We start from the raw sequence: 26,313 nt of genomic DNA, 5'->3' as shown, positions 1-26,313 counted from the left end.
AATGAATAGGTTTACATGCGCTCCTCTCCACACATACACCTAACAAGAGAGAAGAATGAGGTGCGCTTGCCACAGGCCCATCTGGCTGACAATTATTTACAAAGGCGTGTAGATCCTCACCTTCAGAAGCTCATCCTCGCCAGCATCAGGAAACTTGTCATGCAGAGAATCTTTTAGGACCTTGGCAATGAAACGCATTCCATAACTGAGAGAAAGAGAAGGCCAAATAAGACCGCTGCAAGCATGAAGACGTCAGCAACTTCTCAGGGATAACACTGGTGCATCAGACTCACGGGATTTTGTCCACTGAACTAATAATGGCAGACAGGAACTTGTCTGTCACTGTCCTCATGTTTCTGATTGAGGCATCCAGGCGTGTCCTCACCTCTTCGTGACTCAGGGCTTGCTCAGGCGTAACATCATACGGCAGTTTACTATTTGAAAAAGTCAGACATATAAAGGAGAGTATTACTCAAACTAGTACACTTCAAGAACGTATAGCCTGACAAAGAAACATGCTTATATATTCACTTCACTGCCAAAAGCTATGCACTGCTTTTAATTAACCTGTTCGGCACCAGAGCTGAAATTCTTTTGCTTTTACTTCCTTTATTTTCCCTTGCAATGGCCACGGAGAAAAAGACCCAGCTAACTCAAAATTGAATCTTTTTTACAGCATGCACATTAGGAAAAAAAGCACCATTCGTAACACACAGCAGTACTTCAAACTGAAAATTGGTGAAAACAAAAGCTTGCATTCGGGTATTAAGAAGATAAAAACTTGGATGCGAGCAGAGGCTAGAGCAGCACCCATAAAATCAATATAACATGCTGCTGAAGGAATAGCTTTTTTTCAATCAGCTGAAACTATTGCATAGAATTCTAGTGAACACAGATAGACAAAGCTGGTAATTCATAAAGGTGTATCCTAAATCTCATGCACAGAGACTAATCTGAACGCACATCTTCACTTGCGGTTTTAAGATGTCCAGAATTTTGCATAAAGTGTGCAAAAGTATATGACTGCAGTTTGCTTTAGATATGGAGGAACTCATTCATCTGTATGGCTTTTTTTTTTTTTTTTAAGTAGGTTAAAAAACCCCAGTAACACAACAGAATCAAGTTCTAGCAAATCACAACTGCTGAAGAAAAAGAAACTAGAACAACACAAAATCACATAGCTCGATACAATTGTCATCAGTTGCTGATATCAATTAGAAAGATGTTAGGACCAAGAGAACTGCAATGTGATGCTTTCTGCCAGCAAGAGTAGCTTTGTGTGCTTGCAAATAGTACCTGTTTGCACAGGCCACTCATGACATGAACATGGACGGATGGAAGCGATTCCCAAATACATTTCCTTACTGTGCATTCTTTCAGGCTAGAGGGCCTGAAAGTTACCATGGGTAACTACCAAGTTAACATAGGAAAACACCAAAGAGCATTTTTTTTTCCATCACCTAATGACATTCCTGTTCAATACTCTCAGCACCATAACCAGAATATGAACTTTAGAACTCTCAGATGAAAGCTGTCTTGATGACACGATCAGTTGGACAGATGCATGCAGTGGAGCCAAGGATGGTTTTGAATGATTAACTGAGCAATGCAAAGCAGCTAAGCAATGTTTAGAAAAATACAGTACTAACAGGTCCCATACCTGGCTTCTCCTGTTTGAGATTCCATCTGGTTAACCCAAGACTTGTAAATATCCACAGGATCAGTTTTGATATTAAGTGACTTGTCATCAATGATTTCCTTCACAACTGGAGCAAGGATCTGCCTCAGGGCATTCTGACCACGGGCACCACGATTGAAACTTACCACCATTTTAATAACAGTAGGATTCCCAGTCACAATTTCATGTATCTGGTCTACTTTTGATCTGAAGAAGAAAGAATCTATATGAAATGTGAGGCATGCATAACTCTGTCACTGCCTACATTTCCCTGGACTACTGTTCCAAGCATGACTTAGAGGGGGGGGGCAGGGGCAGGGAGGGGAAACACATGGTTTTTAGAAGTTATTTGTTTCAGGGCATATATCATCTTCATGCTTAAAAAGCATTCCCAAAAATGCTTAAGGGAAGTTCCTCAAAAATTTCATTGTGTATTCTTCCTCAGAGCAAGCTGTGCTACTCTGCATTCTAAAGAACTGAAGACATGTAACACTGAGCTCCTAAGGCCTAACCAATCCAACCAAACAGGTCTGAGGACAGCCAGAGCTTCTAACATTGACAGGAAATAGAAATGCCAAACAACAGAGATTTCAGACTCATTAGCTTTTGGAAATCTGGAGAAATTAGATATAGCTCTCTTCCTGGCTTGTAAAGCCTGAGTTTGCAGTTTGTTGGACATATTTATAATGAGACATCAGAGACCTGAGATTAGACTGAATTTTAGCATGACTTTGCATCAGATCAAAAGTAGCTGCATGTTGAGCAGTGAAATCTTGATTGAAGTGAAAAGCCCTCATCTTCAATGGACATACTTGATTCTTCTTTTATAGATTACATTAACAGATATGAAATGGGAAGAGGACAATGAATGGATAGATTAGCATTATCTGCATATAAGCACTAGACTTAACATGAAAATGGCCTCAATTTTAGGAACTGCCAAAACTGATTCAACAGCAAGAATGTGCTATAGGTTATCACATACTTGATCTCTTCCTGCAGTGCTGTTTGGAAAAGTCGCAACAACAGGTATTCCTCTCTTTGATTGGATGCATAGTTATACAGCGTGAAGATGACAGAATCCATGAATTTTGTGGATTTGTTTTGAGGCATCTGAAAAATCAGCTTGGCCAAGTAGGTTGGGTTAGTCTACAACAAGAAGAAAAATTACTTAGTGTGCATGTCCCCACTGGTGTTGCTAAAAACTAAGATGGCTCAAAACAGTTGCTGGTTGGACTTGATCTTAAAGGTCTTTTCCGACCTTACTGCTTGTGTGACAACTACAGTGCATAAGCAAACACCGTGCCAAGACATATAACCTTCCATGACAAAAGGTTACTGAGCAGCTTGAGAAGTCGCATACCTGAAGCAGGTAGAACAAATGCTGATAGGCTTCCAACTTTTCTCTCTTTTCTTTACTCAGTGCTTTCAAACCTCCCCTTTGTTTGTTCAGCATCATCATGTCAGAGAGCTGTTCCTTGTTCTTCTTGGTAAGTTTTTTGCTATGAGAAACAACATCCTGGAAAGAAAGAACAGGTACAGATTTCACTCTGAGAAGTTTCTAACAAGCAATACTGGAAAACAGTTGCATCTGAGCCACTTCTCCTGGACATGGAAATGCAGTGTCAAGGAATGCCTGGGGCTATTAAAGTGAAGCATTATTTGCTATGGCAGCAGTTTCTCCAACTGGAAGTACATGTTCTGCTTTGTTCCTGGCTGTACATTTGTTTGAAATCCTAGAAGGGGTAGTCACTCCTGGTAGCAATTACTATCAGAGCTGGTAGCTTTCTGAAGACACTTGGAAACGTTTTCCTTTTTTAAAATGGGCTTACGGTTTAAAAATACTGTTCCATATACAGCTAACTCACTATATCCACATACTCTGACAGCAATGGCACTTTTCACTGCAAGCATCAGCCCAACCACTGCAGCTTCCTTCTAAGGTGAATTTCACTACACTGATTGAGATTTTGCACTCAGAGAAGTCTAGTGTAATGAATCCAGGACCACACGAAAAGCTGACCAGTACTTCAGCTTGAAGAAAAGACAGTGATGTGTCAGCAAGAGCATTTTTTTCGGGGCAGGGGACGGGGCCAGGAAATTATTCACACCAGCCAAGCTTAGATAGAGGGGCTTCCTTTAACCAACAAGCAACCAAGTGGCACAAGCGTACCTCCTGCCTCTAAAATCACCCCCCTGGCTGCAAGCTTGTGGCATGTGACTTGTTTAACCATGAAGAAGCAACGAAAAAGTCTCAAAGCCTTTGAATGCAAAACCTGTTGCATTCATTAGATCAAGATAGTCTTGTTGTCTTTTTTAGCTTCAGGACTCGTTTCTTCTCCTCCTACAGTTTTCTTTCTAGGGATACATACTAAATTAGTGGAATGGACTAAGAACATACTGGGAGTAAAAACTGAGTCTGGGGAACCATTTTCCACTGGGCCTGAGCAACTGACATCTGAGGCCAGGAGCTCTCCATGCTAACTACTACTGGGCTTAATTCAGTGTGTAGCTGGTCTCCCAACATGTTTCTTACCTGCAATGTAATTTTGTTTTTCACTAGCAAACCAATTTTGATGTCCATAAGGTTGAGGTCATTTTCCAGTTGCTGATTGGATCGGATCAAGGTTACAACTTCTTCACGCAGTTTCATTAGCTCAAGCTCCTCCTGAAAATCTTGGTCACTCTGATCAAGCAAGTGGACAAATTTCCGAACCACAGCCATAGGTGGGTTTTCAGCATTAACTAAGAATAGACAAGAAAATAGACAACACTAGGGGATGGCAAACCAAAGTAAATATATGCCTTAACTATGCTAAACAGCACATCAAGGAGCACCCAGAGCCAGATTAGTACCATCATGTCTAAACAGCTTCAACATTTTGATTTTCCTGTTTTGAGAAAATTGTAAGAGAAGTAAATCAAGAACAAATTCAGCAGTAGCATAGGGTAGTCCACACTGTCAGAGCTAATGGCAAAGCTATAGTTCTATTTTTCAGCAGGAAAAAAACCCCAAGCAACATCCAGAATCAAGTTTTCCTTCAGCCTCAAGAACTACTTACTCCCTGCGCTGCCCTATCAACTTTGTCCTAATTGCTCCTCAGAATTGTCTAGATGTTATAGATCGCACAGCCAATGTTATGTTGGTTGATAAGGAGCTCGATATGACTCAGCAATGTGCACTTGCAGCACAGAAAGCTAACTGCATCCTGGGCTGCATCAAAAGCAATGTGGTCACAAGGTCAAGGCAGGTGATTCTCCTCCGCCACTCCACTCTCATGAGACCCCCCACCTGGAGTACCGTATTCAGTTCTGAGGCCCCCAATATAATAAGAAGGATGTGGAGCTGCAGGACCAAGTCCAGAGGAGGGCTACAAAGATGGTCAGGGGGCTGGAGCATCCCTCCTATGGAGACAGGCAGAGAGAGTTGGGGAATCTCTTCTATGAATCTATGATCCCTCACAGACAGAGATTTGAGGCACATCAGTTTTACCCTCTTGGCAATACTTACTGAGGGTTTTGTAGTCTTCTCGTGCTTTGTTTGCTCGAATAAAGGCTTGAATTTTTACAACATCGTTTATCTAAGATTTAAGACACAAAAAAGCACTTGACATCATTCTGGAAAGAGTACCAGAGTCAGGTACAGAATACATTTAACAAGATAGCCTCTTACGTGGTTTCTGAAATACTGCAGACGGTCTCTGTAACGTCTTCTGGCTTGATACATCCTGGTCATTGATTGAATCTGTTGAAAGGTAATCAAAACATTCAGATAGAAACCTTACCTACAAAGTTCACTACCCCAAAGGTTTACTAAGAAAGTCAGAAGGGAACCTGCATTACCTTTACTACTTGGTCCTTTTGTGCCCGTAGGTAATCCAAACGGGTTTGATATGCCTTCCTTTGCTTGTAGCCACGCCATTGAGACTGAAAACAAAACAGGAACACTCACTTAACTTTTCTAATTAAACAGGAGTAATTACAAAGCTGAGCTTCTTTGTGTTCCTCAGCTTTCAATTGCCCTCCTGGCTAAATGAAACACACCTGTCTTATCAAGAGATACACTGTGTGAAGCATTAACTGTTTTCCAACTGCAATCACTAGAGACTTGAAGTTATCCTAGGAAGAGCCTGAGCCTTCTGAAGCACAATTAGAGGTGAAGGATACAGTGAAACAGTCAAGTTGACAGAAACTGTTCTACATGAGGATGATGTGTTAGCTGCTGCTGCTGGTGAGAACAACAACAATGTAACATTTTAAGCCTTCCCAGCCAACCCACCATCATTGACACTTGGGAAGGAAAGTCAGGCAAGGAGTTGGACTACACTTAAAGGGAGAGAGTGTTATTTTAATGAGCTGGGAGTGGGTGTGGAGGTTTTGTTAAATATACAGGCAAGAGTATGTGCTACTTAGGCAGAAACAAATAGACATATACTGCTGAAATAATAAAACGGTAATAGGGTACAAAGCAACTATTTCATTTGCATGCATTTCAGTTACAACACCACAGAAAGAATTTTTTTGTTGCTGGCCTGCAAATGCACCCAGTTTCACGCTGAATTAACCTACCGTCTCTTTCAGGTCCTCAATCCTCCAGATCCCTGGACAAATCTGAAGATAAGCATTTGAAGTGTTCTGGCCAGGAAGTGATTTTTCAGGAAATTATAGCTTGACAAACCGATTAGAAAGGGATATGTGTCTACGTGAACACACAGGCCTAAAAATCGGGAGATCATGGGAAACAGCCCTTTTCCTTCCTGCCTTGGAACAGGTAACAGGGCCGGTCCCGCTCCGCCGTGGGGCGTGTGGCCCCCCGGGGCCTGGTGACCAGCCGAGCCCCCCTGCCCCAGCTGCCAACACGGGGAGGGGACATTGCTGCTTATCTCTGTCAAGCCCCCGACCGCAGCTCTGGGCACGGCTGCGCTGGCCCGGCTCAGCCGCGGGCCTCTCCAGGGCCTGCACATGAGAAGGACTCTGCTTTTTCCCCGGCGGGCTCCGGGTCCGTTCCATGAGACCAAGGGGTGGAAGGCACCCATCAGCCTATCTAACTACTGAGGGCCTGGCCGACATTTCTGAGCCTACCCCATTGGCATGGCTTTGGCTTTGAAACCCTAGAGGCCGCCGCCCGGCAGAGATCACATGACCGCGGCAGGCCTGGGGAAAAGAAATTAACTCCTTCTTTCACAAAATTAAACTTCCAGAGCACTAATCCTTCTCTGAGTAAGGAGAAAAGGGACAGAGTGAACATGGAGAAGACAGCATGAAGTCAGTGAAGAGAGAGCTAAAGTCCTAAGCGGCACAACGGAGGGATGAGTTGCTTCATCAGCTGGACTTCTCTTGTGAAACCACGGAGAATGGGTTAAATTTCCTGTAACATATGAATGCTGTTTGGGGAGGATGCATGACTCTAGTTAAAAGTTGTGGACTGATATAATTGAGGTTTAATGAAGGATTTTGTGCAGAGGAAGGAAAAGTCATATGAAGCCCTTTGCTCCTAGGGAAACAGGAGATCTCTAGTTTTGGAGATGAAGGTGATTTTAGAGATAGAGGAAGAGAATCTTTGTTTTACTAGAAGAGGCATCCTTAAACAGTACCCCTAATAAGCTGATGAAACCCATCTGAAAACCATGGGAAAGGCTGCTAATGAGTCGGATTTCACAGTTTGCAGAGGTTTCTCTCGGGCGGCTGCAGATTTGTGACATGGGAACCACCAGAGGACTGTTTCTCTTGTGGCGATGTCTCCATGGGACTCTAAGAGAGACTCTTCTCCCAAAGAACTGATGAAAGATTATTTTTTAAATGGCAAAACTGACTGAAAATCACAGGTTTGTCTCTTCATGTTGTTTGTAAAAAAGTGAACAGTTTGTGGGGGAGGAAGAGTCTTTTGAAAATTTCATTTTGATTCTTATTTTCTTCTTTAGCGTGTGTTAATGAATCTATCTTTGTACCTTTAAGTTTACGCCTGCTTGCCTTCTTCCTCCTAATCCTATCTCACAGCAGAAAGACACTCAAACCATCACAGCGTTTTACTTAAGAATACTGAAAACCATGCTGTTTGTCTTGAATTCATGACGAATCACAGTATTACCATGAACACATACAACACACTTCATATTGCCTTATTCCCAAAACATTGAAACAGGTTAAAAAAAAAAATTGGTAAAGCTTCTTCAAATAAGTTTTTCTCTCTCCAATTCTATGTGATCATTGGATTGATTATATATGACACCTAAAAGCAAATAATACACCAAAACTCACTGCTAGAAGGAAATGTTTTTAGATAATTTACAATACAAGGCAAAGACAATTGTGTGCTCTAACTACCTGAAATGAACAGAAACTGTCAATAAGCCTGTGTACAGAAAACAACTGCAAAGTACAAGTTCCAAACAGAATTAAAGGGTATCACTACCTGAATGCAAGTGATTGCTGGGACTTGCTTCTTCAAAAAATTCATTCTTGAGTTGAATTCCTGGCGAACAAGATACCCTCGACAGCAAGCCTGAAGTCTCATAATCAGGTTCTCATTTGCAAGCCACAACTGTTCTCGGTTGTACGCTGCAGTGACTCCAGATATGGTGCTCTGATTTAATGTTATGATAGGAAGAGGAGACAGAAAAAGAAAATGGAAATACAAGAAAAAAGATGTTACATCAGCTTTCCACATTGTGCTTACAAGAAACTCCGAAGTTGTCTTTCAAAAAACAACAACATCATGGTCCAAGATAAATTTTAGTGACAGGATAAATTTTTCTGAAATAGGACAACGAGCTGTGACACGCACAATCTGATGATGCCTAGCCAATCAAATGGGTTATTAAGCTTCTTAACATGACTATGGCATTGAAGCATTTTATCTTAGAGCTGCATTAAGGGTGGGAATGGTACGAACATCAACTTTTGAGAGAAGGAGCACGTGTTAATCTACTCTACCTGTATCTCTTCCCGCGACAGCTGAGTGTCATTTTGCACAAATTCTGCTGGTTCATCCCATCCTCCCTCTTTGGTCCGCAGGTTATGATAATAATGATAGCCTCCTCTCACCCAGTGTTTCACCCACTCACTGCCATTGCCCCCTAAGAGCAGAAACTGCAGTTAGAAGTCTGAAAATCTGACAAGTGTCTTACCTTTCACACATACAAATGTTACAACCAGGAAATCTACTTTACAGATTCTTCTTCCTCCAAGCAAGGAAAAATGTTTCTGAGTCCCTAATGACCTCATATGAGAGCTACCTAAACACAGCACATTCTACAAGTGGAGAACATTATACTATTCACACACTTTTTTGAAAAAAAAAAAAAAAAAAAAACAAAAACAAAACCAAAAACAAAACCAAAAACCCCTTATTTCAAATAGCATCCACAACTGCCATCTACAACACAAGATTTCTTCCCAGAGGCTTTTTTACCTCTGGTTCCAATTCCATGTACAATAATCTTGCATCTATTTCACTAACAGTTATCTACTTTAGGTGTACCTGTTGCCCTTCTCTTGACTTCTGACAGTTCTTGCTGGTATGTCTCAGCACATTCTGGAGTGACTCCGTACAGCCCAACATCAGGCGAACGCAAGGCACTCAGGGTCTGGCTAACATCACCACGATCTATTGCTTCGTTAATGGCCAGAATTCCTACGGAGACTTGGATAACACCAGGAAGCAAGTTAGCTCAGCGGCTCAATAGCTCATAGCAAGAACAGAATGGCAGAACGGAACAAGGCAACAAGAACACACTCTAATAGGTGGGGTGTATGTAAGATATGCAAATTTTAAGTGTACATAAACAAGTAATACAAATAAAAAACCAACTAGACAACTTGAACTATAGAGGCCTCTTCAGTACAGTCCAACCACGTGTGGAACTGCACCTGACAGCATGTAATTTGTGTGCCCGAAGTCCCAGTATGGTGCTGATTTACCACCAGAACTTTTCAACACACAAAGCTACAGCTCTCATCTGACATCTGTTTCATTTAACACAGTTTCTTGCAGCAGAGCCAGGCCCAACTCAAAAGAGGCCTTTTCGGCAACGAGAGCCGTAATCACTTAATTGCTTCTGCAGACAGAAACAACAACATTATAAAGACTGGGATGCAACAATGGGTGGACCAGCCCACCTGCAAAATGCGTTAAGGAGCAAAGGTGAGTATCACTGATGTGTAAGTACCCTCTGCCTCCAAAAAGTGTCTGGCAATACCTAAGAGAATCAAGACAAGACAACAGGACCTCATGCAAATAAAAGGTAATGGTCACCAGAAAACACCATTTCAATTGTGCATGTGAACGCTCTCACTTCTAACCAACTGCCCACAGTCATGCACAATTAGTCACAAATGACAACTTGATAGAGATTTGTCCACTGAGGTAATGTGGTCTAATGATCACATGCAAAACTGGAAAAAAATGTATATCCCCCCACAGTAGAAGAAATTTAGTATTTGTAGAATCTGACATTCACTCCTCAAAAAAAACACACCTGCACCAGAAGCCAGTAGGTTCATTTGATTTCCTTTGCCACAAGTACATGACATTTCTAGCTCCCAACTTTTCCTTAAATAACTGGTATTTGGCTGGTAGGGGGGATTAATTGCAATACTGTGTGATAATACTTACATCTCTGGGACTCCTCTGTGTCCTTGTTAGCCTTATGAATCCCATCCTGAATTTCATCTAGCCAAAGTACAGCTGTTTCATCCTGTGTGTCCTGAAGAGAATACAACAAGAAAAACATACAGTATCAGGAGAAAAATATCACTTTTTATAAAATAAGACAACCAATATTGAGAAATAACCAATGGAGTAGTTTTCCATGTCAGAGGGAATAAGAAGTATTTCAGTCTTCCTAACTGACTCCAGCACAAGGACATCATGTAGATTTGTGACTAGCAGAGACTTCTGTGGCATTACCATACTCAATACTTTCTCTCAGACAAAAAGTCTTTTTGGGAAACAGAACAAACAAGAAATTCTATCAATGGGAATCACTCTAATAAGCTGAGCAAACAAGGCCAGGGACTTGGTAGCCATACTAGCTAAGAGGATATGATTTCCCAGGAAGTTAGTCCTTCAACAGAAGATACTACATAGAGAGCTTCAGACGCACATCTGTGTGCAGAAACTAACAAACCCTTGGGTAATTAACATCACATCAGGCTGTTCATTTCTGTGCCCGCAAAGCCTCACAAACCTGCACAAACTAGCAAAGTAAAAAGCATTGGACCTATTGTGGATGGGTGTGCATACACAGCAGTCAAAGCCATGTTTTAAATCTTTGTTTTAATAGATTGCTTGTCAAGCAGCAGTGATCACACAGTATCCTGTATTTTGGCTGGGAAATTCAGCCAAATGGAGCTAATGTTACATGCAGAAATTTGAGAGGAGGAAAGGGACAACTGTTTTGCAAGTCCCAAAATATACATAAAGAACAATGACCCAGCAGTTGCCAAGCATAAGCTTCTCCCCGCCCACTAGTGCTTCCTGTAGGTAACTACAGAAAGAAATGCTAAGATGCAAGTGCCATTCGTCTTACAACTTTCCTCATGCAAACAGAATGCAGGAAACGTTTAGTTCTGGAATGAAATAATAATCACAGTCTACAAAAGAACCACTATTTTCAACATTCAAGAGCTTTAAGGCTTAAAAATGAACATTTCCTTAAATGCTTTCCATATTTTCCCCACCGTTTTGGCAGATCTAAAACTACTTGGCTAAATGATACTTTGAGAGCTTAAGATGACCTTCACAGACAGATTTCATCCGAAAGCCACATAGTCCCACAAGAGTACCAGCAACACCAAAATTCCTGTCCAGGGTGTGGGGAAGAATCATCACTGTAACTCTACTGTACTATCTACCCCAGAAGTCAACCTGAAGACTACCAAAACCATCTCGTGCTTCTCTACAGTTTTAATGCTGCAAGACTTTCTGCAAGGTACACACAGTTTAACACACTACAGAGCCTACTGTTTTTTTCTCTCTCACCTGATCACATCAGAAACATGCATGATACAGCACTCCTCATTCAAGTAAGCAACTAAACAATGTCTTCAGGTGAACTACAACCCCTCTCAGCCCCAAGGTACAGAAATCACTAGTTCATAACAGATGACTTCAGATTGTGCTTATTTTCCCAATATTGTTACCTTATAATATGATCTTTCTATTTCTGGAATTACTCCCATGCTGCTGGGAGAAGCCCTTTATCTTATGCCTAAATAAGGTAATTTCATACTGACTCAGAAGTTACCAGCATAGTCTGGCACAAGTTTAAGCACAGGATAAAAAGATTTCATTGTTTCATTCTGACTCAGCCAGAGGAAATGCTTCAGCACAAAATGGATCCTGAGGAACATTAACCCTGTCAAGACCCTTGGGAAAGCTGCTTAATGACTTTAATCAGAATTGCACACAGTTTTCAGCTATTGTCATCACACCGGTTTACCTTTAGTCAAAACCAAAATGTTCAACACAATCTAGACTTTAGCCTCTATACAAAATTGTGCTTTCCACTGAAAGCAGATATCTGCTACTTCTATGTAAACAAATGAGGAAAAAAAAATCAGCATCCTATCCCTACTACCCAAAAATCACTTGCATACACACATGTGTACTCGTCATCCTTTCTTATACCTGTAAGATGAAATTTGCTCTTCCTCTCTTCATCTTCATCTTTCAGTTAGTGAAAGCTGCAACTATGTACAAGTAGGTAGAACAGAAGTCCTTGGCTAATGACAATTTCTGCTCAAAAAAGTCATAAGCTATGGAAGTGTCGTCAGATGAAAAACAGCATATATTTTGCTGGTAGCATGTATGTTGCTTCACATCTTTTTTCTAATTTACCACTTCACAAATTTTTCCGCTTTCAGAAACTTCCTTTTTGCCATATATAACTATACCTAAGACTATATTTAACGAAGAACATTAGAAGAAAATACTTAAGCTTGCAGAAAACTTGCAATCAGAAGTTCAGTACTCCTGAACACGGTCTCCTCACAAAAACAGATGATGAATATTATTTTTCCACAAAAAAGACACGTATCTCACTTGAGACCTAAGTTCAGCTGTAGCAAGCCACCACGTGCACTTAATATCCTCATATCCATCTCCACAGTTCATGGATTCAAACTTTTAGTTGAAATCTCTAATACAGAAAGATCCAAACTGATTGGTTAAGATCAGCTGAAGATATACAGAATGCCCACCTCTCCATTGCCAATTCTGATTCCTGACTTTAAAGACCAGTAGGAATCCAGTAACACTTAAGGCAAAGGTCTTTCGAGAGGTGCATTTAAATGCACTCACCTGTGCTTTCTCTCTCTTGGCTCGAAGTAGTGTATCCTGGTAGTGCTGTGCTACTTTTGGGGTTACGCCCTCCAGTTTTGCTGCAGGAGTCTGTAAGGCTTGAAGAGTCTTTTTGGTATCCCCTTCATCCAGAGCTTCATTAATAAGACTAATTGCCAAAATCCCTAGGGAGGAATGCAAAGGTGGAGAAAGACAAAAGTTTGACTCTTGGTCAACAATAATCACAAGCCTTGCTTCAGAAGAAAAGTGCAGTTAGTCATTCCTAAATCAAGTAACAGCTTGGAACCAGAATATTTTTATCAGAAAACATTATTTACTAGTAAAGAAATCAAGGCTATTTCTCCCCCCCAAACCAGTATTAATTCTTGAGCGCTGCATTTTAGAAAATAAAGTTTAAAACAAACAAGAAAAACCCACCAAAACAAAATCAAAACCTTGGAGAGACCAGATGCAGGGACAAAACTTAATGCTCAGACATACAGCTCAGAGCTTTGAGAAGAGAATTATCAAAGCCCAAATGGCCAGAGTTCACAATATTCCAAGGCTCTGGCTTCTCCAAAAAGAAATCTTCACATAAAACCAAAGACTTGCACAGAATACCATTTAAAAATACAGTAACTTTGTATTTTAGAAAACTCTTTTATTAAGGACATATGTCGTATCAGCTGTATTATCAAAGAAGTAGATACTATTCAAGTACAGTAAAATTTAGCATTCAGCAAAATAAAAACCTTACAGTTATCTAAATGCAAACAGAATCTACACCTATAGCAACTGTATCCTGAAAACCATTAAATAACTCAGGTTGAGACGAATCCCAGAGTTCATCTGATTCAAATCCCTGCTTGAAGAAGGATCCAACCACTGTTTGTTCAGTGCAGAACAAAGAAGTCTTTTAGATAAAAGAAAGGAGCTCAGCGTGGGAATCTCCAACTTTGGTTATTGTATTCAAAGACTGTGACTCTTTGACACAAGACTCACAAGACAGAGGTTCATACAAAAACCAGAACACCTTGGGGAAGAGATTATATTTGGACAGAGTACAGATAAGAGAAAAATATATGTTGAGGACATTTCAAGAACTGCATCACTGAAATGACGGCAACGGTTTCTATCAAAAACCAGATACAATAACTTAAGAAAAGGCACAAAAAAACCCCATAAAATACAAATATAACTGTAAATATAAATACAAAGCTCGAGGACCTTCTCTGACTAATTTAACTTATTAACAGAAAAAAGAGAAATGTCTTTGCATAAGGGCATATACGAAGCAGACCAAAGAATCAGGAAATTCCCCAGGAGAACAATTTACCTCATTACAGAATTTTCTGCGCCCTTTCTTACAGGATAATGAGCATTAAAAGAAACAGGATGTTGGGACTACACAGACTTTTAGAATTTGACTGTGACCTCTTACATAGAAAAAATACTATGAAACTAGCACCACTGTGTGCATCCCCAGTGTGGTGCCTGGTCTGTGTGGTTTCAACAAATCTACTTACGTGACCCAAATAGGAAACACACTGCCTATTTGGAGATGCAGAAAACAAGCTAACCAAGATAGCAAGCTTTTAATTTGCAAGGTGAAACAAAACACACCAAGTACACAACCAGTGGCAGAGGACATCTGCTTGTCTCAGCGTACAACATACTTTTAGCATCACGTACACACTTGTGACAAATCTCTTCAACTTTATGATGCAAGGCTTTGAGCCTTGCTGAGGTATTAAATATTACAAAATTATTAATATTACAAAGATTTCTTCAAAGTTAGTGTCAAACCCAGAAGGTTTCAGTATTGATCATAAACAAAAATTCAGAACCCTCACTGAAAATGAGAAAAAAAAATAAAAGAAAGAAAATTAGGTCCAGTCTTTTATTACTGCTAAAAGATCATTATTAACATAAATGCTACTGAGAAATAGAAAGGAGAAAACATGCAGGGCTAGAAGCACAGAAGTTATGCCAACATTCATTCACCGTTTTCAGCTTGCATCAGTACTTTTTTTCCTTCACGGGTATTTACTTTTTAGTACTCACACTTGCTGCATAGAGTGGTTTGGATTGGAAGGACATTAAAGATGGCCTAGCTCCAAGCCCCTCAGCCATGGGCAAGGCACTCCTTCCTTTAGACCAAGACTATAGACCAGGCTGCTCCAAGCCCCACTGAACCTAGCACTGTGTATGCCTGTATGTACTACACCTCTTCCTGTTCTCTTGAACACAGGACTACTGACCAAATGCCTGTAAGTGAGCACAACGTATTAGTGGTGATTCCCCGATCATCCCTTTTATACAAATGCAAAGAAACAGGTTTCCATGCTCCAGGTCAATAAGCCCTCCAGGGGAACACTGAGCAGTAAGATTGCAGGGCATAAGACGTACAGTACAGTTGAAGGATTAACTTCAGAGCCATGGCCATGGTGAGAGCTCAAATACCAGTATCCCAGCACCCAGGGAGCTGGAGTCTCACCAGTGATCTGTGTTAGACACTTGTAACTTCAAAGGGTCTTTGCACATCTTCCAATCAGGGAACTAAATACTGGGAACTAAACTAAACCAGGGAATGAAATACTGGAAAAGTAAAAAGACCAATGCAGATTAAAAAAAAAAAAAAAAAAAAAAAGGAAGAAGAGGAAAACCTGAACAGGGAAAAAGTTGCCATCAAAGAAAGGATAAGACTTGGAGAAAAATATCTTCTACTGAACACAGCAAATTAGGAAGCAGGATGGAGCACTCCAAGACAAGGCTAACAACTAGCTTAGATTTGGGGCACTGAAGCAAAATGAGAAGATTCTAGACTAATCCTAGACACTGACACCAGACAATGCATTTTCAAAAAAGGGATGAAATTTACACTGGAAGGATTAATAAACAGTTTTGAAATACCAACACCAATACCAAAAACACAATAGACAGCCTGATCTCTCCATCAAAAAACAGTCCTGCAATCAAGACTTTCATATTATAAATCACCAGGTCTTGTTCACAACTAAGATCTTCCTAGATATCTAATTTACAACACAAGTCAATTGGTAACTTTTTGTATTGACACGTGCCTAATGTTAGCACTCCTTATAAGCTACAGTCTAGCATGAATTGAACAGAAAAACTTACTCTCGTGTTCTTCACGCACAGCTTTATTCACATGATCAACACATGATTGGATATCATTCCATGTGATAAATTCATTTCCTTCTGCATTTCTTTCAGCTTTCAGCTTCACCAAATCATCAATGTATCTGTCAGAAAGAAAACAAAACCCAAACCCAGTAAACATTACATTGCAACAAGCTGCTCAGTGAGCACACAACCCAGCACTGAGAACTGCACACGAAGTGGGAGGGTAACATGAGGGTTGAAACTGAAAATGGGGAGAAACACTTGTGTGTGTTTAGGATATCAGCACAAATGTGAAGTAGGTTCAAATAGACAAAATTGCCAAAGCGAAAAAAGCACTGAAACACTGAATAAAGGTCCAGGGCAAAAAAAATGGTGGGAGAGCTGGCATAAGTACTAGTGACAACCTAATGGTATTACAGCATGGCTTTAATGTGAAATCCATGAGAAAGCATTGAGAGACAGCACAGGAATCAGACCAGTAAGAAACAGTAATCACAAAAACAAGATGCAAGAGACAGCAGAGATTAAATTCATACTGTAACAAATAATGTAGAAATAATGTAAAATTTAAGAGAAGGAGAAGAAAATTCATGAAGTCACAGAACATAAGCAACATCAAGGTCAGGTACGATTCCTTGAATTACTCACCTCTGCGAGTTCTCATCCTCAATGTTTGTAAGGCCTGTGACAGGACTGCTCAGTTGTTTCCACACTGTATTCATATCCCCTGAATCCAAAGCCCTGTTAATCAGGGCCACAGAAGACAGCATCTCTACGGCAACAGATAGTTCTGGATGGGTGAGGTGACCCTGCATACAAAGAGGACAAAAAATTAATTCTATTCACTCTATACAAACTATTGCTGCACATAAAAAACAATGGAGTAGCTGTCAGAACAGACATGTAATGAGGCAAAGGGGGCATCGTTTAAGACCACAAAGTAGAAAGGCAAGTACCATAAACAAAGTGAGAGCCCCAAGTAAGAGACTGATGTAGCCTTACAAGGCCAAGCAGATCGAGATTTAAGGATTAAACCACATCAGAATAGACTGAACACCAGAGCAATTCTGTGAAGACTCAAGACAGCTTTGTTCCAGAGGATGCATTTAAGAAAATGGACAAGGTAGACTCAGTGACCCATGCCAACTTCCAGAAGTAACAGAGAAGGTGATACTTACCTCAGGGCTCTGTTGCTGTAAGGTGGCCAGTTCCCTTTGATAAAGATCTGCAGCAAATGCATAAACCCCTGGTAACTGGGCCTCTGGATTCATCAGTTCTGCCACAGTCATCTCAGCATCACCCATTCGAATTGCTGAATTAATTTTGGCTACTGCTGCCAGTCCTAGAAATTGAAAGAGCATAAAAAAATAAGGAAGCAGATGGTTGAGACTCCCATAATAACATCACTTTTATTTTATTCAAATATGTAACTAGAGAAAGAATAATACCTGACCTGCAGGGAAAGCGCCAAACTTTCAGATCCCAGTTTTTACACCCCCAGTTAGTTAGTCTTTCATTACTGAAGACAATTAAAACACACAATGTTCATATTTAATACTAGTTCACCTTTTTGTCTTGTTATCAAGGGACTGTTCTACCATTTAAGTATTCTGATAGTAAGAAGTGTCATTGCAAAGTTTTGGATGGGTGAACCATACCAATCTTATCTTCCTTTCTACCTCTATCCTGCTCAAGGCAGTAACACAGGCGCTCCATAGTGAGTACATGCTGGCTAACTTAAAACCCCGCAAGTAGGTAAACAAATGTGGACTTCCATGCTTAACAAATAAGGTACTTTGAAGGTAGCTGCCTACTTAATTCAGCATTCGCTATTTTCCTCTTCTATTCTAGATCCTCTCCTCAAATCTCTGGCAGTCTCCTTTCTACCTATCACGAAGTGAATGGCTCCAGCACAGTAAGAGAGCTCTGCATGGTCTCAGAAGCATCTATCAAAAAACAATCAGCAAATGATCTGCATTTTATTCGCTACCTGATATTTAGAAACAGTAAAGGTTCTGCAGCTCAGTGTGAATGATCGGCAAATAAACCTATCTCTCGCATCTCTTAGAGCAATCCAGATTTTCTTCACAGATCCACAGCACAAAAATTCATTAAAGTATTCTATAAAAAGAGGTTATTTAAGGTGGATGCAAAAATTCTGCTTCTTAATTCAAATTATATGCTGTTATCTCCAGCCACATTGTAAGAGCTGGATAAAAGACACTGAAAATCATTAGGGCAATCAACTCTCTCTAATGTTCTTAGCAGCTGTAAAGTACTTAAAGAACATTCAACGACCATTCGTAATAGACCAAAATATTGCGCTGCCTTATTTTCTTGATCACATCTATGGCGACTTTGCTGCAATAATTTCTGCTGATCCTTACTTTGCTGGTACTGTTGTGCTGCCCTGTTAGCAGCATCCACTCCAAACTGCAATTCTTCCTTCTGCAGAGGACCTGTAAGGCCAGCCTAAAGAAAAAACAGAAACTGTAAGGGTGAAAAAATGCCAAGTTATTAATTTCAATTATCTCAATAAAAATACTCCTCTTGAACTTAAAACAGAAACAATGTCATATACATAAGGAAAAGAGAAATTACTAATCAGATTCTCTGTTCGGGTGCTGAAAGACCATATGTGTACACTTTTATTTTACTCAAATACTTAACTAGAGAAAGAAAGAATAACATCTGACCTGCAGGGAAACCGCAGTCCCATGAACATAGCAATTAAAGGCAAGACTGCTTCCAAAATGATAAAATATTTAAGACAAAAGGTACAATTTTGTGGGAAAAGACTCCCCGTATGTGAGCTGCATGCTCGTGAGTGAGATTAGCAATTGTGCAGTTTGGCATGAAACAATCCATTACATAATGTTGCATTTTACCTCTGAGCAACTATAAAGTTAGCAGAACATCAAACTGGCCAACATACAGCTTTGGCTTATACATACACACTTCTTGCACTATATACTACACAAATACAAACAGAAAACGAGAGTGAGTATCTAGGGTTAGTAACTTGGGTACTATCACAAGCTACCCAAGTTGAAGCTGAAAAAGATCCATAGGATTATTGAGTCCAACCGTACACTTAATACTGCCAAGTCCACCACTAAACCGTGTCCCTAAGCACCATGCCTGCAAGTGGTGTATGATGGCATTCTCCACAGTGAAAGTAGTTCACGCTTAACTGGTAGGTGTTTATAAAACACATATTCACATTATTTGGGCACTGACAATAGTAAAATGAGGGAGGACACACCTTAATTTTAATAGTTCTATACATCTACAAGTTCGTAGTTGAAGGTATGATCAATTATATGTACACCTACATACAAACGTTATGCTGGCCTTTCACATGCAGAGATAAAACCTAAATAATAGACATCCTTACCGAATGCTTCCACCTCTTAACACTAACTTTTTGCAGTCAACACTAAACGGTAAAGTAGGTATATACCAAGTGATTAGTACACAGTTGTATGGTGAAAGGCGGGAGCAGGGGAAAAACCTCACAAACCAGCGTAACCTATACTTTTCCATACCTCCTGTTTCCGCTGCTTATCGCTTAAAAACTGCTTGAAATACCAGTCACAATTTTCTCGTAGCAATCCTCGCAGTCCCAGGGCTGGTGTTGTCAAGGCTTCATACACTGCTAATGCATCTCCTCGCCCCAAAGCCAGGTCAATCTTTGATATGGCTGAGTGTGCTAGCAACAGTAAAACAGAGTTCTGAGAAAGTCCCATGGTTTACACAATCTACCGCTCAAAGAAATACTCTTAGACCTGACAGATAGTAAGTTAGGTATGCAATCCAAAAGGAATACTTCCAGAGTCAGTTATGAATTACCAGCCTGAAAAACGGGCTAATGGTTGGAAATGGCATGCACTATTCAAGATGAAGAATTGAAGGGCCCAGCAACAAGGGTAATCCATTTCCAAAAGGAAGTGTAACAGAAGTCATAGTGAATTAAGCTTACAACTATGACTAAAAAAACCAAAACAAGACCAAAACCAACTAACAACAACAAAACCACACAACTGAGGAAAACCAAAACACCCCATCACTAAAACAACCCAGAGAGGAGGAGAGCTGCCTTTAAATTTTGTCAGCATTACAGAAAAAGAGGAGAACAGGTATAATTTTGAAGTACTCTTTTAATTAGGACTACTACTATAACATGATACTTACTATTCACTTTATTGATGTTTCCCTGAATCTCAGCTTGAGTCAGAAGTTCTTCATACACATCTCTCTCTCTGTCTAAACTTTCTGAGGCAATCTGAAGATAAAATAAAAACTAATCAGCTTCCTTCTCCCCTACAGACCTTCTAACTGAGAACTATCTCTACACACGCAAAAAGAAGCCCTAGACATAAATATATTTAAAGTAACTATAGTCAAACTCCTATATAGACAGCTTAGAAACATCTTATTTCAATGTAATGGCTCTACCGAACACACAGTAGAGCTCCATAGCATAGAAAGTAGTACACAGAGCTAGTCGTGTTATACAGTGCTCCAAAGCAACATGGACCACTTCCAGCATCAGCCAGTTTTGCTCATCATTTCATTGTTAGAAAAACGTATCTATAAAAACAAAAGGTTGCATTCCCAACATAAAAATGCTGACAGGAATTCTGTATCTATGTGGCCCATATTTTAGACAGCTAAACAGACTAATTCAGCTAACTACTTCCTGTTTTCTCCAAGAAGACAGGTTACTGGGGAACGTAACAGAATGCCACGAGGAGTAAATACACCTAAGACCACACATACAGGACGTTAACACGCATTTGGCGAATTCCCCACAGTTTACACTGCAATGCAAAATAGCAATGCATGCAAATGGTCTGAAAGAAGAACTGAGCTACCCTATTTTTAGCGTTCTCCATCTTGTCTTGCTTTGCTCTGTAGAGTGTGGCTTGGTAAGTGGATTCCAGTTGGTCATCCAGATTTATTAGCATGGCATTAGGGTTCTTCATTGCTGTAAGAGTGTCAGCTGGAACCTGACGGTCAATTGCTTCATTAATGGCAATGACAGCAGCATGTACTGAAAAACAAGCCACAGTCTGCTAATTAGTCCCAAACAAAACAGCACTGTTAAAAGTCAAGAAATCCAGAATCCCTTATCTGAAAATAGCAAGAAAATTATCTGAAAATTAACTGGAAAGCAAAAGAATTATCCGAGTATCTCTCATTCCATCATGGCTTTGTGTTGTTGAAGAAAATAGCAGCCTACTTTCTAGTTACAATATTTTAAGTAGTCGAATCATCATGCTCCAGAATAAAGACAAATACACAAGGGAAAGAACAAAAACACCTTCCCAGTCTTCCAGAAGGCCTACCAGAAAGGTTGCACTAAGCTTAAAACATACAGCATTAAAATCAACACTTAACTGATCTGCTGATTTGAATAAGCAAACAAAATGCCATTTTTCCTTACATGCAGCTTCATCCACAGAAAGTTCATTTGCAAGAATTCCTCCAATCTTGCTGAAGGCAGGCATCTGAATACCATACTTCTCCAGTTCAAGCCTCATATTACTGATTTCTTCCTCTGAAACACACATTAAAATAGTGTTACATGAGTTTAAACGTATTAGCACTGCTATACTAACTACTGCTAAAAAAAAAAAAAAAAAGACAGCTACAATAGATGACAATTAGTATTTAAATACAATACTTTGAATATAACTCAGTAAGTGAAACAAAATAAATGAAAACATTAAGACATTTTGCACACTTTCCTAAAATATACATTTCTTCCAGAAACTCATCCGGGAGTATTCTGTAGTTTTTCTTACTAGAAAACAATGCATGAACTCTCATGAGAAGCTGGAAACAGACACCATTCTGAGGTACCTCAACTGTGATTGCCAACAGGTCAGGAAAATGCAGAGAGCAGTTCGAGATTTTCTTTTTCCCCACAGACTACACTGAGAGAAGCGAACGGAGTGCATCAACACATGCAGTTGCTAAATACCACACAACTCTAAAAGAGGGTTAATAGTTTAGCATTTTATAAATACAAACAACAACCAATTTGCAGGGAAATAAAGTTCATACATCTTTTAAACCAGATGCATGCCCTTGGGCAAGAGCCTCACTAATTTGACACTTTGGCCAATTAAAGGAAGTGAAACTTTAAGGAGGTGTGTGGACACACAACTTTGTGCTGGCATCTCCTGCAGCAGATCACCTGTCAAACACTTCTTCAGCTGATGGCACCTCTAAATTGTCACAGGAGGTCAGAGCCATGTACTAAGTTCCAAATAGAAAACTCTCCCAAGGAGATGGATGCAAGGCTTAAGCATCTTACAACAGTGAAAAAAGAGTTAAGACATAGTTATTTGTGAAAGTAAATGATTAGTGAACTAATGACTGCCTCAGTGCCTGGCTCAGAAGCTGGCAAATGAAGTCTCTTTTTCTTAAATTACTAAAATTCCTCATAGTCATTCATTTATAATTTTATTTCTGTTTAGGATATGGACAGTAACAATCCTTTAATTGACCTAAACAAGTGTTCAGCAAATGATCTAGAAGGGTATGAGATAAAGACAGCATACATGAGAGTTGGGGATTTTTACCTGTGAAGTCTACCTTGCCATATAAATCCTGAATCTGGGGGGCAAGACCCAGTTTAAAAAGGTACAGGCTAGAAAAGAAAAGAAGTAAATAATTAGAACTAGTAATTTTTCCTTATGGTTCTGACAATGATACAATTTTAGAAGATATAGATTCAAGGACAGGTAAACCAATATAACAGCCAATATAACACCAAGAGAGTGAGCTGACTCTTCTCTTCCCCCCTTAGCTGAATGTAACTGGCCCATCACTATGAGGTCTTCACAGAATTACAGAATGGTTGAGGCTAGAAGGGCACTCTCAAGTTTCTCTTGTTCAAGCTCCCTTTTCAAGCCAGGTCACATAGGAACAAGTTCCCCAGGATCGTGTCCAGATGGCTTTTGAGGATTAAAACAGTGGAGACACCTAATATCAGAGCAACCTGTGCCGCTCCTTGGTCACTCTCACAGGTAAATGAAGCATTTCCTGATGTTAAGAGGGACCTTCTTGTGGTTCAGACTTTGCCATTTGCCTCTTGTCACATCACATCAGGGGACATAATTGAGAAGAGCCAGGCTAAACATATCCTTTGTACCCTCCCTTCAGATAGCTGCACGCGTTACTGAGATTCCCATGGCACTCACTATATGTTATATAGGCTGAACAGTCCTAACTGTCTCAGTCTGCCCTGATAGGAGAGATCCTCTAGTCCTTTAATCATCTTAGTGACCCTTCCTTCAACTCTCTCCAGCATGTTTATGTCTCTCTAATGCTGGAGAGCCCAGAACTGGACACAGGAGTTGCAGGTGTGGGACCTCCAGTGGTGAAGTGTAGGCTGATTTAGCTTACTAAAATGGGGTTAACATGTTCACCTGTGGCCCGATGAGAAACAGAATCCCTGCAAAGGGAGGATGAACCCATTTAGCTGTGTACAGATCTGTGGGCCTGGGAAAATAAAAGCAACTCCTCCTTTTTGCCTGTCATGCTATCTCAACACAGATCACAGAATCACAGAAAGGCTTCCTGGGTTGGAAGGGACATTAAAGATCTTCTAGTTTCAATTCACCCCACTGCCACAGGCAGGGACACCTTCCACTACCCCAGACTGCTCCAAGCCCCACCCAAACTGGCCTTGAACACTTCCAGGGACAGGACAGCCAAAGCTTCTCTGAGCAATCTGTGCCAGTGCCTTACTATCTTCTTGGTTAAAGAATGTCTAGCTCTGCCTCAAACAGCAGAGAGGGTGGGAATTGGAATGAAAAGGTAGTAATCTCAACATACTTAACTCTTTTTTTTCCTCCAGATTCTGATTCGGCCACTGCCCAGGGCAAAATATTGGCTTAATGGATCTTTGCTGACCTGATGAGATCATTTTGCTAGAAAATTTGCCCTCATCCAGCCTTTGGTTCAGTTCTCTCTCCTGTCACCTTTCAGTTTTGCAGAAAGATTTCAGAAGCAATCAGATTTCTGTCTAGTATTCCTTACCTGAGTGCATGAATACAATAGATACAGCGTGGCATGTTCTTGCGATCATAGATATCTGTTGTTTCTGGGTAGAATATCTAAAGATAAAGTTAGCAGTCTGAATTATATTCACTCTATACAGCCAAATCACATCAACTCAATTCTTCCACGTTACACTAGAGAAACAGCTCATGGAACAAAACTCTTCAAGCTTCCCTGCCCTGGACCAATGTTTCTCCTACTTGAAGTGTCAATGCTTCCTTTTGTTTCTAATACCCTAATCAGAGCCCCCCTTTTCCTGCCAAGTTCTACACATGTGAATGAGTAGAACCTTTTTCTTTTATCTGTACACCAAGATACTAGGTCATGAGGTATTAGTGAGGACTTCGGTGAAAGCCAAAGGATGAATAAAAGACTTAGAGAAGAGAGAAAAGAGAATTTTGTTTGGATTAAATGCAATTGAGAAACAAGAGGACAGACAGCTTCAAGGGGAAACCCAGACCAGCACTGAGGTGCTCTGCATACTATATTTTCAGTTAGCTGGACCCAAAAGCTTTCAGTCAGTCTCAAACAGAAAGCTCTTCAAAGTTTAACAAAAGGGGTTGATATTGAGGTTTCAACTATATTGAAAGTCCCGAATTATTATAACATAATAAAGCACATTATTTTCCAGTTATTTGAAGGTTCCTTGCTGTTGCCTATGAGCACAAAATAGCATTGCTCTTTCTATGAAGGCAAGAACAATTGAATGACCTTCAAATCCACAGCATCAATTCCCTGGCTGTTCTGCATGGGAAAATACTTAAAGCACAAGTATCTTTTGTAAATGTACTGAACCCCAGCCCAGTTTCTTCAACATCTTCTCACACATTTACTTCCACCTAAAGCTTACTTGCATCTGAAAATCTTACGTCATACCTGGCACTTAATGTCTCTCTGTCTAAATCCCTCCTTATTTCTTTTCACCTAACCACCCTTAACAGCACATTTCAGTATTTCCTAATCCCAAATGTGTTTCTGTAAGACCATCACAGATCCCAGGAAAGCTCAACTAGTAAATCACAACAAGTTATTTAAAAATCCTTGCCAAAACTGAAGTATTCCATTTGCAAGCACATATGCAAAGGAAACATACACAGATTAAACTACACAATGCCAGTTTTGGTGAGACTATGCATAATATGGCTACAAAAAAACCTTGACTATCAGCCCATTGCTATCACAGTTCCATATATTTTCAGGCAACTGTGTTTATTAGCTCCAAGAAGTTTAACTGGCCATTTCTCTAGTCAAGTCAATAATTTATATTTGATTAAGCTATACCAGGAACATTTCAACTCGACGTGAAAATTGCATAGGAAAATCTGAAGAAGCAGAACATAGTATTTTCTGCTGTGCTGCTACCTTTAGCATTGATTTCTAAAAAAACTTCCACAATCGCACTGTGGCCTGGATACTGCTCAAAAGAATGCATGGCAAGAACGACGTAATGCAGATATTATGCAAGATAAGTAATATCAGGGATATGGTACACAAGGACAAATTATTTCGCTCCTAGTCATTCTCACACATGTAGAAGAATGAAATCTTTCAGCAAATTTTAGGAGAAAGTTTCTATAGGGACACAAATCTAGAAATTTAAGAATTAACTAGAGTAAGTGTGCTGATTTTTTTATAACAGCAAACGCTTCCACAGAATGCAAAGCTTTTCTGAGATTATTTATTTATTTGGATGTAAAGGACAGAAGTTACCTTGGGGAGACCAATCTCAGACATGGCATTCAGCCACTGGATTACATTATCTGTGTGTCGGAAGTGGAGACCAGTTGCCTGAAATAAAAATCAGCAGAAACAAGAGGAAGGGCAGTAAGAAACAAAATATCACAGCTGTCAAGAACAGCACTGAGTTTCATAAACACAGATACTGAAAACAGCACTTTTGCAGGAAAGAAGTCTGAAGTCCTCTACATGCACTTATGTTGACTGTTTATGACTAAGCATTTCACTTAAGTGCAAGCTTAGATATAGCTAAGATTAGCTTATAAAGCTAAGAGTCCACACACCCCCTCATTTAACCATTGTTCTAGAGCGAAGGCAGAGTTTCTCAGGTAAGATTAATACAAATTAACTTTCTGCTTCTTTTCTCACAGTACCTCCATGTGTACATATTCCT

The 26,313-nt window shown here is 40.1% G+C and overlaps 1 protein-coding gene across 3 annotated transcripts in view; it reads right to left on the bottom strand.

Annotated features, from left to right (window-relative positions):
- The window catches only part of IQGAP1 (IQ motif containing GTPase activating protein 1), a 52,327-nt gene that overhangs the window by 13,521 nt on the left and 12,493 nt on the right, over nucleotides 1-26,313 (bottom strand). For 2 of the 3 annotated variants that reach the window (XM_083870844.1, XM_083870843.1), the window contains exons 4-28: nucleotides 25,893-25,970; nucleotides 24,162-24,238; nucleotides 22,700-22,767; nucleotides 21,556-21,669; nucleotides 20,984-21,162; nucleotides 20,301-20,391; nucleotides 19,655-19,818; nucleotides 18,494-18,578; nucleotides 17,285-17,448; nucleotides 16,755-16,915; nucleotides 16,101-16,225; nucleotides 12,981-13,144; nucleotides 10,293-10,383; nucleotides 9,159-9,320; nucleotides 8,612-8,754; nucleotides 8,091-8,261; nucleotides 5,522-5,605; nucleotides 5,352-5,423; nucleotides 5,190-5,259; nucleotides 4,215-4,423; nucleotides 3,042-3,197; nucleotides 2,664-2,827; nucleotides 1,661-1,885; nucleotides 294-434; nucleotides 121-205 (exon numbers count right to left, since the gene is read on the bottom strand). In XM_083870844.1, coding sequence (XP_083726970.1) covers nucleotides 121-205; nucleotides 294-434; nucleotides 1,661-1,885; nucleotides 2,664-2,827; nucleotides 3,042-3,197; nucleotides 4,215-4,423; nucleotides 5,190-5,259; nucleotides 5,352-5,423; nucleotides 5,522-5,605; nucleotides 8,091-8,261; nucleotides 8,612-8,754; nucleotides 9,159-9,320; nucleotides 10,293-10,383; nucleotides 12,981-13,144; nucleotides 16,101-16,225; nucleotides 16,755-16,915; nucleotides 17,285-17,448; nucleotides 18,494-18,578; nucleotides 19,655-19,818; nucleotides 20,301-20,391; nucleotides 20,984-21,162; nucleotides 21,556-21,669; nucleotides 22,700-22,767; nucleotides 24,162-24,238; nucleotides 25,893-25,970 — 3,243 coding nt within the window. Of the gene's footprint in view, nucleotides 1-120; nucleotides 206-293; nucleotides 435-1,660; nucleotides 1,886-2,663; nucleotides 2,828-3,041; nucleotides 3,198-4,214; nucleotides 4,424-5,189; nucleotides 5,260-5,351; nucleotides 5,424-5,521; nucleotides 5,606-8,090; nucleotides 8,262-8,611; nucleotides 8,755-9,158; nucleotides 9,321-10,292; nucleotides 10,384-12,980; nucleotides 13,145-16,100; nucleotides 16,226-16,754; nucleotides 16,916-17,284; nucleotides 17,449-18,493; nucleotides 18,579-19,654; nucleotides 19,819-20,300; nucleotides 20,392-20,983; nucleotides 21,163-21,555; nucleotides 21,670-21,974; nucleotides 21,993-22,699; nucleotides 22,768-24,161; nucleotides 24,239-25,892; nucleotides 25,971-26,313 lie in introns of those variants that run through there. The other variant, XM_083870845.1, reaches the window with a different exon arrangement.

The sequence above is a fragment of the Zosterops lateralis genome, assembly GCF_965231275.1.
Source record: "Zosterops lateralis genome assembly, chromosome: 13".
NCBI lineage: Eukaryota > Metazoa > Chordata > Aves > Passeriformes > Zosteropidae > Zosterops > Zosterops lateralis.
The sequence above is the reverse complement of the archived record's forward strand: the minus strand, read 5'-3'. Positions and strand labels throughout refer to the sequence as shown.